The sequence below is a fragment of the Anoplopoma fimbria genome, chromosome 16, assembly GCF_027596085.1.
Source record: "Anoplopoma fimbria isolate UVic2021 breed Golden Eagle Sablefish chromosome 16, Afim_UVic_2022, whole genome shotgun sequence".
Taxonomy (NCBI): domain Eukaryota; kingdom Metazoa; phylum Chordata; class Actinopteri; order Perciformes; family Anoplopomatidae; genus Anoplopoma; species Anoplopoma fimbria.
This window is the reverse complement of record NC_072464.1, coordinates 20,620,670-20,632,839: the sequence shown is the minus strand read 5'-3', so window position 1 is coordinate 20,632,839 and position 12,170 is coordinate 20,620,670. Positions and strand designations below refer to the sequence as shown.

Genomic DNA, 12,170 nt, shown 5'->3' with positions numbered 1-12,170 from the left:
CTTACAGGGCAGTTTAAAAACAGAAAACATATATATACACATATACGTATATATACACATATATACATGTATATAGACACATATATACATATATACGTATATATGTATATATACATATATATACGTATATACATATATACGTATATACATATATATATACGTATATATACATATATATACGTATATATATATATATACGTATATATACATATATACGTATATATACATATATACGTATATATACATATATATACGTATATATACATATATACGTATATATACATATATATACGTATATATACGTATATATACATATATATACGTATATATATATATATATATGTGTATATATATATATATGTGTGTATATATACGTATACGTATATATACATATACACGTATATATACGTATATATATACATATATACGTATATATACATATACACGTATATATACATATACACGTATATATACGTATATATACATATATATATATATATATATAAATGTGTATATATATATATATGTGTATATATATATATGTGTATATATACATATGTGTGTGTATATATATATATATATGTGTATATATATATATATATATATATGTGTGTGTATATATATACGTATGTGTGTATATATATATATATATGTGTATATATATATATATATATATATATATATATATATATATATATATATATATGTGTGTGTATATGTATGTGTGTGTGTATATGTGTGTATGTAGAGGACACTACCACTTGAGTGAGTCATGTTGGCCTCACATCAAACATCAAACATTGACGGTGATTAGCATGTAGCCACTGCTAGTTAGCTGACGTCTTTGCTTGGTCCCCCCTCCTCCCCCTCCTCTCCTCCATCTTGGCTCCATCTATCAGCCATTACTGCCTGTGCGTCCATAAACTACCACAGTGAGAGTGTTTCAGTGTGGAACGGCCGGGACTGCTAGCTGTTAGCTGCTACATGCTAACGGCTACATGCTAGCAGAGGGAGCTGACGCACAACCCCTCTCTCTACACAGGACGGGATCCATGTCTGTCAACTCAATAGGGAGTTTAATCATTCACATATACATCTATATAGATATAGATATATATAAATATATATCCTGCAATTGTGCCTTTTTAATGAATAAACGTCAGTTAAATGTCGTGGAGCCGTTGGTAGTGTGTGTGTGTGCTGAGCAGACTGAGCGTTGCTTAGCAGCCAGCGTGCCGTGTTAGAACGTCCATAACTGAAAGCCGTTATTTTATTTTATTTCAAACGGTGAGCCGTTGGGCATCGAGGCTCGTGCTGGGAGCCCCCGTACAGGTGGTCTCAGGTGTGACGTGCATTAACCAGCACAACGGTTAGCTGGAAAGACGTTGTTTTATTTTTAAACGGTCAGCCGTTGGTTCAGCTTCAAAGTTGAAGGAGAGGAGAGAGGGGGGGGGGGGCATTGAGGCTCGTGCTGGGAGCCGTTGGGAGCCCCCGTACCGCTCGTTCCAGGTGGGACGTGCACTAATCAGGGGAAACAGTTAGAACGTTCACAACTGAGAGACGTTATTTATTTATTTAAAACGCTCAGCCGTTGGTTCAAAGTTGAGGAGGGGGGGGGGGGGGGGAGATGTAGGGGAGGGGGTGTAGTGGGAGGGGGGTTTGTTGTGTGTGTGTGGGGGGGTGTGTTTGTTTGGGGGGGGGGGGTTTGTGTGTGTGTTTGTTGGGGGGGGTGTGTGTGTGTTTGTTGGGGGGGGGTTTGTGTGTGTGTTTGTTGGGGGGGGGTTTGTGTGTGTGTGTGTTGGGGGGGGTTTGTGTGTGTTTGTTGGGGGGGGTTTGTGTGTGTGTTTGTTGGGGGGGTTTGTGTGTGTGTGTGTTGGGGGGGTTTGTGTGTGTTTGTTGGGGGGGGGGTTTGTGTTTGTTGGGGGGGGTTGTGTGTGTGTTTGTTGGGGGGGGGGGGTTGTGTGTGTTTGTTGGGGGGGGTTTGTGTGTTTGTTGGGGGGGTTTGTGTGTGTTTTGTTGGGGGGGGTTGTGGTGGTGCGGTTTGTGTGTGTGTGTGTTTGTGTGTGCGTCTCCATTCCGTGTCGTACCTTTAACAGCAGGGCCTTCGTTCTGGCGCCATCTTCTTGAAGCCTCTGAAATCCAAACAGTGAGCTGCAAGTAGAGGACAGACAACACACACACACACACACACACACACACACACACACACACACACACACACACACACACACACACACACACACACACAGTTCCGTGTTACTGGAGGAGGGGGGGGAATCATATTTGTTTATTTAAAACTGTGCGAGGAAAAATGTAATGCCCCCCCACACACACACACACACACATACAGACAGACACACATGAAAATAAAATACCCCCGTCTCAGCCCGTGGGCTCCTCTCACCTGTCAGTGGAGACGAGCCGCTCCGTCTCCCTCGCAGTGAGTCTCGGATAGTCCTCTTCGATATCCGTCGCTGCTCCCGACGCCATTTTCTCCTCGTCACTAGCCCCGCCGAGGCTCCGGGCTGCGGACACCGACACGGACCCCGACACTCCGCACGCCTTCATGGGGGAGAAACGCGACCCAGCAGCGACTGCGGAGGATTCCAGTCACAACCACAGCGCTGCATCCAGCACTGAAACGGGGCGTAGCGTGATTATTTACCCAAAATCCTCAAGGAAACGACCCCCTCAAGCTGCCGTCCCCCCGCCTCATTGTGCATCAAACACCGCGTGTATCGAGTGTAACGCGTTGCCGTAACGTCGGTGTTGGAGTGACGGTGACTGTAATAAAGTAACTTCCACCATCGGCTCAAAGTTGTTGTAATTGTGTCACATAGGCAAAAAAAAAAAAAAAAAAAAAAAAAAAAAAACCAAAAGCACGCCGCCGCCGCTGTCGGGCACGCCCTCCGTCCAATCAGAAGCCGGCGTTGTGCGAACACGTGACGCGTCTCCGCTTGATGTGTCGCGAACACGCAGGCGCACACATGACTGGGCGACGCTGAAGACCCGCCCCCCCTGGAGGCGTGTGATTGGCTGCTGGCGTTATATTGTGATTACGTAACTGCGTTGGGAAGAGCGCCCATTGGTCCAAATAGATGTCGTGTGTGTTTGTTGCAACGTTGCATAGATAGATAGATTACATTACATTACATTACACAAATGTTAATTGCATTTGCATTATTATACAATCAACAAAAGTTATTTAATTATGGTTTATTTTGGTCTGGAAAATCTAATTTATTTGTTAGGTTTTATTATTATTATTATTATTATTATTATTATTATTATTCCTTTATTAATATGGTTTATTTTGGTCTGGAAAATCTAATTAATTTGTTAGGTTTTATTATTATTATTATATTCCTTTATGTATTAATATGGTTTATTTTGGTCTAACACTAAATCTAACACATGGTTAAGGTTTATGTATTAATATGTTTTATTTCTCCATCTGGTTTAGTAACAATTCCAGATAATGGCTGTGAAGAAGTTGTTTAAATATATATAATTTTAACATTAAGAGGAAATGGTCATTTCCATCAAACTGTAATCAAATGTGTTTTTTAAATAAAATTATGTTAGTGTTTTGAAAAATATCTAATTAAATTTTACACATAGATATACCCAAAATTTATTTTCAGGATTTTTAAATAATATTTGTACATTTAGATGAAAGTTTTCATCTGTTTCTCTAACGTCTTTTAATTAATTTCTTACATGGTACAATCATGGGTATACCAATTTTATACATTAATTGTATAAGCATAAGTGCACCATTTGCAAAACTACAAAATATTATTAGTGTGATTGTGTTATTTGTTTATTAATTTGACTTTAAAATATGTGTTGTGATGGAGATGATATTGTTTGGCAGAAAATACTTTATTGTCCCTGACACTAAACACATGCACATTAAATCGCATCTTAAACCTGTAAGCAATTCCAAAAGTTGGACTTAATAAAGTGTAGGGAGGATTTTTGTAAGCCAACACCCAAAGTTAGAGTCACAATTGTTCCCTCGACAGAAAGCAAATGGTATTTTTTCATTGTTTTTTAGGATATTAGAAAGAATAAACTCTTACGCGTTTTGTTCAGCATGATAATCTTTACAACTGAAAACCACTATTATGATATTTAAAGCATAAATTCTACTGCAAAAGTGAAGAGCTAACGTTAGGCTTGAACACACATGAGTACACAAAGGACACAAAACGTCAAATTAGTCACTTTTTAGCACTGACCCATTCCCTCAGGGGGTATGGGTTGACTATGATGTCATTTATTAATGTTTCTCATTCTGCATACACAACATCTATTTCAGTTTTGCCCATCTTGGGAGATGGATCTCTCCTTAGTTTCTCTCCCTGAGGTTTCATCCTTTTTTTCTTGGAGTTTTTCTTTATCCTGGACAGATTCTAAAACCCTCTCTTGCAAATTTGTGATGTGTGATATTAGGCTTTACAAAAATGCTGACATATTTTATATCGAAGTACAAAACCTTTAAAATCTCTATAGCTTGTTTATAATTATATTATTTCATTATAATTTCTTATGCCACTATTGACAGAGACAGTAGAGCATTTTTGCCATTACTTCACTGCCAGCAAAGAGGGGTAAAGAATTTAAGATTACATTTTTGAATTGGTCATTGGAAAACGTGCAATGTCACTATTGTATTCGGTTGCTCATTAGTAAAGACCCCAAGGGAGGATGGCATCATATTACACTTTTGGCCAATCATGGATTAGCATAAAAATGATTATATTAAAGGCTGGTAATCTGCTCCAGAAACATTTTTCTTATATTTGTTTAAATTCTCATTACATCCCCACAGCAATGACTCAAACATGACGTAAAAAAGAAAAAGATATCTGGTTTCTGTGGCTGTCGCTGGACTGTAATGAGCCGGTCCAATCATGACTTTAGGCCCAAATGTAATGATGCTCATCAGCTGTCAGTACTAACACTAGCAATGTCAGTTGTTTAAGCTCATAATGATCATTCTGGATGAGGTAGAGGATGTCAGTGTTGATGACTTGGATTTAGCAGATTTAAGAGCTAGTGCAACTGGCTACTTTTATTTTTTTAGTTGGATAATTTTTAAAATATAGTGTACTCTTGCTAGATTACCAAGCCTAGCTTTAAATTGATATTTTATAGGTCCCGCCCAACGGAGGACAGCAAGAGGAAGGCCGCAAAACATCGAAAAGAATAATTGGTTGAATAATTAAATGTATTTTTTGTATCTCTTCTCTGGACTCCATTATTGAAATTCTGTTCAAACTGCTTCAACATTGACACCTGCAGGACAGTCAAGCAAGTGGTTGTGGGAGGCAGACGAGGACGGGCTCCTGCTGTCCTCTCCTGGGACCGGGTCCCACCGGTTTGCTGACATGTAGGCTCCTAGGGACACATTAATTTAATAATTAATTAATATTAAATACACACACGAGGTTCATTCCCACCCAGAGCCTGCTGTGATTGCTTGTAAGAAACCTTGTAGGCTTCAGAGTTTTCTTTTGAGAAAGTAGAGATAAGTTGCCAACTATTATAGTAATAATAATAATAATAATAATAATAATAATAATAATAATAATAATAATAATAATAATTGTATTTACACAGCACTTGCAAAGTTATTTCCAAATTAAAAGATTTGCAGAATTTAACCCATGTTAGTGGGGGCTAACATGGGTTAAATTCTGCAAATCTTTTAATTGATTTGCAGAATTGATATACTCAAATTAGGAACATGAGCACACATATATCAAGCAGCAGTGAGCCCATGCATAAAATGGAGATGCAAGTGCAAAAATAAGAAAATGAATTGCATAAAATAATATGAAGCAGAGGGATTGGCTTTGCTCCTGACTTAGTTTAGTTTAGTTTATTTGCACAATTGAAACATAACAAATAACATTGATAAATGATATTACAGTGCAGGAAGAGGCAGAAAGCCCACGGGGCTTATTTGAAGCCTCCACCTATATAATATTTTAAAAAATCACAACACTATAATGAATACAAAAATAAAATACATATGGTATGAAATACTGTTGAAAAAGCATTTTACAAGATATGATTTATAATAATAATACATTATAAACAACAAGAAAACAAAGAATAAAAATGCAATGAGTCAAGATGTGAATGAGTGTGTGTGTGTGTGTGTGTGTAAGTTCATATGTGTGCATTTATGTGCGTGTGAGAATAAGTCAGGTTTGATTTTGATTAAGGGGATTAATATATATATTTTGTAACCACCAGCTGCCACTGATAGCTGCCAATGTTATAGATGTGTCCATAACAGGATGTAAATATTTATATTTACATTTATATTTACATTTATATTTATATTTATATTAATATATTTATATTAATTTATAATTATATTTACATTTACATATATTTACATTTATATTTACATTAATATTCTATATATTATATTTACATTAATATTTATATTAATATTTATATTAATATTTACATTAATATTTACATTAATATTTACATTTATTAATATTTACATTTATATTTACATTATATTTATATTAATATTTATATTTATATTTATATTTATATTTACATTTATATTATATTTATATTAATATTTATATTAATATTTATATTTATATTTACATTAATATTTACATTCATATTTATATTAATATTTACATTTATATTTACATTATATTTATTAATATTTACAATTATATTTATAATTATATTTACATTATATTATATTTACATTTATTTATTTAATATTTACATTTATATTTACATTATATTTATATATTTAATTAATATTTACTTTATATTAATATTTACATTTATATTAATATTTACATTAATATGGCATTTGTCATTATATCTCCAGTGGGGGCGCTGTTTCTCCAGTGGACGGGTGTCATACCCCCGCTCTCCAGTGGGGGCGCTGTTTCTCCAGTGGACGGGTGTAATACCGCCTCTCTCCAGTGGGGGCGCTGTTGCTGCAGCAGGTTCATCTGAGGACACTACAGCACTCCAAAATGGCGAACCGCGACAAGGGTAAGCAGGCCTTTAAACTAACGCCTCTATCTAGACCAGGACGACGTCCACTGCGAGCATTAAACCCTCGAGTGGTCGTACATGTGAAGGTTTAAGTGTCTTTATTCAACCATTCCCTCCCGCTGACGCCTCTCTAACGGCCGCTCTCTCTCTATCTCTCTCTCTCTCTCTCTCTCGGCCGCGGCGGCACCAGGGCGGCTGCAGCTGGTCGTCAGGCCCGAGAACTTCACCTAGTTACGGGGTTACCGTTAGCAACCGCGGTCACGTTAGAGCCCCTGTGACGTAAACGAGAACGGTTAGCAGTGTGTTACCATGGCAGCGCAGCGTTCGAAATGTAACCCCAATAAACTAAATATGTCAACGCCGCTTTTTTTTTTTTTTTTTTTTTTTTTTTTAAGCAAGTCACTGTTGCATAAAATCACTTATTTGCTCATATATATATTTTTTTTCTGTGTTTTTATATAAAAAAAAAATTTGTTATAAGAGCTGGAAGAGGAGATTTACGACAATTGCCAAAAACGGAGTTACCGTTAGCAACAGCGGTCATGTTAGAACCCCTGTGACGTAAACGAGAACGGTTAGCGGTTCGTTACTATAGCAACTGTAACTCTAATAAACTAAATATGTGAACGCTGTCTTTTTAAAAAAAAAAAAATTAGCAAGTCACTGTTGCATAAAATCCATTCTTTGCTCATATATGCTGTTTTCTGTGTTTTTATTAAATGTTTTTGTTATAAGAGCTGGAAGAGGAGATTTACGACAATTGCCAAAAACGGAGTTACCGTTAGCAACAGCGGTCATGTTAGAACCATAGATATATATAGAACACTAGATACGTCACGGCAATGTTGAGCTCCAGTCGGCTGACGGCCACATCTTGAATGGGTCAACCCGCTGCCTAGTGCATTACACCTTATGGAAAATTCATGCAAACATGTAGCAAATTTGAGCGGTGATGGCTCAGTGGATGACACTAAAAACATCATAGTTGATATTCCATGTTTGATTTTAAGTGGTAGGCAGATTTTTTTCCTCTATGTTATACAAGAAACACACTTTTTAACACAGGACATTTAACTTGCCACTGATTATATCTACTATCAGAAATGTTTCTGCTGGACTCAGATTAACATTTTATTTCTCAAAAAGTAAATATCTTATCCATTTAGCTTATAACTCTCAAACCACTCTAACACTGCATCACTCTGGACTAGAACCAGCAACCCTCCAGACTGAGATACAACTGGAACTATTGATTGAATTTATTTCAGACATTCAAATACAAATTAAACATGTGAAAAATACAAAACAAAAAGAAAAGGACAAATATTTAATAAATTAACTTCCTGTGTTCCTCATCTTTTTATATATCTATATACAATTTTCTTTATGACACTATATTTGATATTTACAATCCATACATATACAACTTAAATAAAATAAATACTATATATTTTATAATTTACAATATACAATCCATATATATACATATATATATACACATGTCTATTTTTATAATTTGATGTACTATATTTACACTTTATATATAATTTCTATTGATTTATAATCCTAATGTAGTTTGGTACAGTATGTTTACAATTATACATTTAATACAATATATATATATATATACACAAATATATGCACACACACACATATATATACACATATATATAACTATACACATATACAGAACTATATATATATATATAACTATATATAACTATAAATATAACTATATATATATATATATATATATATATATATATATATATATATATATATATATATATATATATATATATATAAATAGAAAATATAGAAATTAGCTGTGACCATATGTATCTTTGGCTGTCTGACAGTGTGAGAATACTTACTCAAGACTGTGACGTAAACGAGAACGGTTAGCGGTTTGTTACCATGGCAGCGCAGCGTTCGAATTGTGTTAAGCTGGTAGCAAGTGTAACTCTAATAAACTAAATATGTCAATGCTGCTTTTAGCAAGTCACTATTACTTAAAATCACTTATTTGCTCATATATGCTGTTTTCTGTGTTTTTATTAAAAAAAATTGTTATAAGAGCTGGAAGAGGAGATTTACGACAATTGCCAAAAACGGAGTTACCGTTAGCAACAGCGGTCATGTTAGAACCCCTGTGACGTAAACGAGAACGGTTAGCAGTTCGTTACTATAGCAACTGTAACTCTAATAAACTAAATATGTCAATGCTGCTATTTATTTATTTATTTATTTTTAACAAGTCACTGTTGCATAAAATCCATTCATTAATCATAAATGATGTTTTCTGTGTGTGTTCTTTATTTCTTTTGTTATAAGAGCTGGAAGAGGAGATTTACGACAAGGTCGTGGATCTGACGGAATACGCCAAACGTCAGAGATGGTGGAACCGCGTCTTCGGGAAAAACTCAGGGCCCTTAGCGGAGAAGTACTCCGTGGCCACACAGTTAGCCATCGGGGGAGTGAGTGGATGGTAAATACGCTGCTCAAATGTGGACACACCAACACGATTTACATTACACTACATTACATTACAGTCATTTATCCAAAGCGACTTACAGTCAGTAGTATATTACACATCATTCACCCATTCACACTGATGAGACCATCAGACTCTAACTAACATTCATTCACATCCAGTCCACACCGATGGCAAGCCTTCGGGAGCAACTTGGGGTTACATCGACTGCCGAACCCGGGTATCGAACCACCGACCCTCTGATTGGACGGACTACCTTGCTCTCCACTACGCCACAGCCGCCCCATTTACGTTACAAAAATAAAAAATAATATCCTTCTGTCAGGATGGAGAGAACAAACAGTACACAATCATTATCAAGCTACTGACACTAAGAAACACAAATGCCCTTTTTACAACCAATTATTATTGTTTCATACTAAACAATGTGCTCGTTGTTCTTTAAAGTGTCGGGCCATTGACTGTCGTGCAAACATTACGGTGGTCAGGTTAAGATAAGAGGGAAATGGCTGTGCAGCAGTTGCAATGCAAATGGGGAAGAGTGCAAATATAAAGAGCGCACACATAAAAGTCTAAGTAAACAATAAGGTGCCAATCCAAAACAAATACAGTATCTAAAACGCCACAAATAGTTAACAGGATATAAACGGGCGGAGTTGCATATAGATATGTATGTACAGTATAAGTAAGAGCATGTGGTTAATACAGAATGTTTATGATTCATGTGAAGTCTGTTAATGTTAGATTAACCATCATGCTCTGTCTCGATTCATTTCAGGTGTGCAGGATATCTCTTCCAGAAGGTTGGAAAAGTTGCTGCTACATCTGTAGGAGGAGGTCTTCTTCTGTTGCAGGTATTCTTGCGTAAACACATATGGGTTTAAGTCTTTCAACAGAATAAAGGAAATCATTATGTTGAATCTGCTTCTCATCTGTGTTCTCATCCAGATCGCTAACAATAGTGGCTATATCCAAGTGGACTGGAAGAGAGTAGAGAAGGATGTCAACAAAGCCAAGAAGCAGTTAAAGAAAGGCACCAATCAAGCAGGCCCAGAGATAAACACGTTTGTTGAGAAGGTAAGATATTTGTGTGTGGTTTTGTTTTGATTGTCACACAAAGGGAGGTCAGAACTTCATTATCAGTCTTGAAGAATATATCATTTTCTGTAAAGAATAAAATAAAACAACAAGTAACAAGTTTATAGTTTAATCAGTGTGGCTAATTAGATTGAAAAATGTTTGTTCGGCCCTTCAAATGATGAGTAACAGAACCATTTGCAGTAAGATAGACAAAAATGCTGTTTTTTTTATTCTTCCTTTACTTCAGGTTCTTGCTTAAAATGTTTTAACAATATTGCACAGTATTCTCCTAAATCTAGCTGTCTTCACTGTTCCCTGCAACATATTTTCTGTCTTCTTCAGTCCACAGAGTTTGTGAAGAAAAACATTGTTGTCACAAGTGGTTTCGTCGGAGGATTCCTGCTTGGCATGGTGTCTTAGGGTCTGCCAAATAAGAACAGTCTGTACTCCTTTTGATGTTGTGAGAAACTTTAGGGAAACATCATAAATCATTGCTGGAAGGTTTTAAAGTATTTCGACAGCAAGCAACCTATTCAAGATTAGCTTGTAGCTCTGTGTCTCTGCACAAGCTGCACATCCTTTTGTCTACTTAAATACTGTACATGTGACAGGTACTGTCTATTATAATGTGGGACTTCTTGGATAGAATTCTGGAAAATCAACGCACACCAAGGGGTTGTAATGAGGTGCTGATCCCTGGAAGTAAAGTATGAAAAAACACGCTCTCGCTACATATGCATTTCTGTTTTATTCAGATGATGTTTCAGCAATCAGGCCTTCTTCAAGATCCACAATTGTTGCACCGACCTGAATGACCCTCCTAAAATACTCCTCTTTCCAGGCCAAATAATGATACATATCATGCAAAATTATTTTTTCAAAAAGTGTAAAGGCTATCAGAATGTTTTTATTTATTTATTTTTACCACACTGTCATTGTCAAACAATGAAAGGTTGCGCATCGTCATCGCTGCCTTGTTGCACACAATGAAGCCAAACATAATGCAGCTAAGTGAAAGTAGATTTAAATTCACCTTCACATGGCAGATGGTGTCCTTAGGACATCAACCCTGCCAGTGTTATATTTTCAGACATTGTAATCAACCATGTTGCTGATGGATAAGAGATTGTTATGCCTTTTTCAGAGGTGCCACTTGTTTGATGGGTTATGTCTGCTTCCCCTGCATCTCTTTTTAAAATGTATTTTGTGTAGCAATACATTGACGCTTTAAGTACCGAAAGCTATGGTATGTCTACAATGTAAGTTTGATGAACAAATAAAAATGACAAAATCAGTTGAATATTTTTCTCATGTATTTTTTATGTACAATGATTTACAAAGTATGTCTTTCCACTGTTGACCTTGAGTCTTGGAGGCCTTTGGAGTCATTGCATGTTAAGTGTTTTAGCTTTTACTTTCACTTACAGTGAACCACGGATTTCTGTGCCAATAATTAAAGAGAAAGTGAAAGTATACATGCTTCTTTAGTTTACAGCAGGGGTGGGATTAGTATTCACATCTTTTATTTAAGTAAATATAGCAA

General features: G+C 36.1%; 2 protein-coding genes across 3 annotated transcripts in view; one reads left to right on the top strand and one right to left on the bottom strand.

The window, feature by feature from the left end:
* The window catches only part of kdm6a (lysine (K)-specific demethylase 6A), a 36,338-nt gene extending 33,473 nt beyond the window's left edge, over window positions 1–2,865 (bottom strand). For both annotated transcript variants that reach the window (XM_054615982.1, XM_054615981.1), the window contains exons 1-2: window positions 2,405–2,865; window positions 2,088–2,151 (exon numbers count right to left, since the gene is read on the bottom strand). In XM_054615982.1, coding sequence (XP_054471957.1) covers window positions 2,088–2,151; window positions 2,405–2,568 — 228 coding nt within the window. In that variant the 5' untranslated portion in view covers window positions 2,569–2,865. The remainder of the gene's footprint in view (window positions 1–2,087; window positions 2,152–2,404) is intronic.
* A 4,098-nt stretch (window positions 2,866–6,963) lies between these two features.
* On the top strand, window positions 6,964–11,941 carry fundc1 (FUN14 domain containing 1). The gene is made up of 5 exons (XM_054615064.1): window positions 6,964–7,050; window positions 9,388–9,541; window positions 10,326–10,401; window positions 10,496–10,624; window positions 10,970–11,941. Exons 1-5 carry the CDS (start codon window positions 7,032–7,034, stop codon window positions 11,045–11,047), a joined length of 456 nt encoding a protein of 151 aa, XP_054471039.1. The 5' UTR covers window positions 6,964–7,031; the 3' UTR covers window positions 11,048–11,941.
* The last annotated feature ends 229 nt before the right edge of the window (window positions 11,942–12,170 follow it).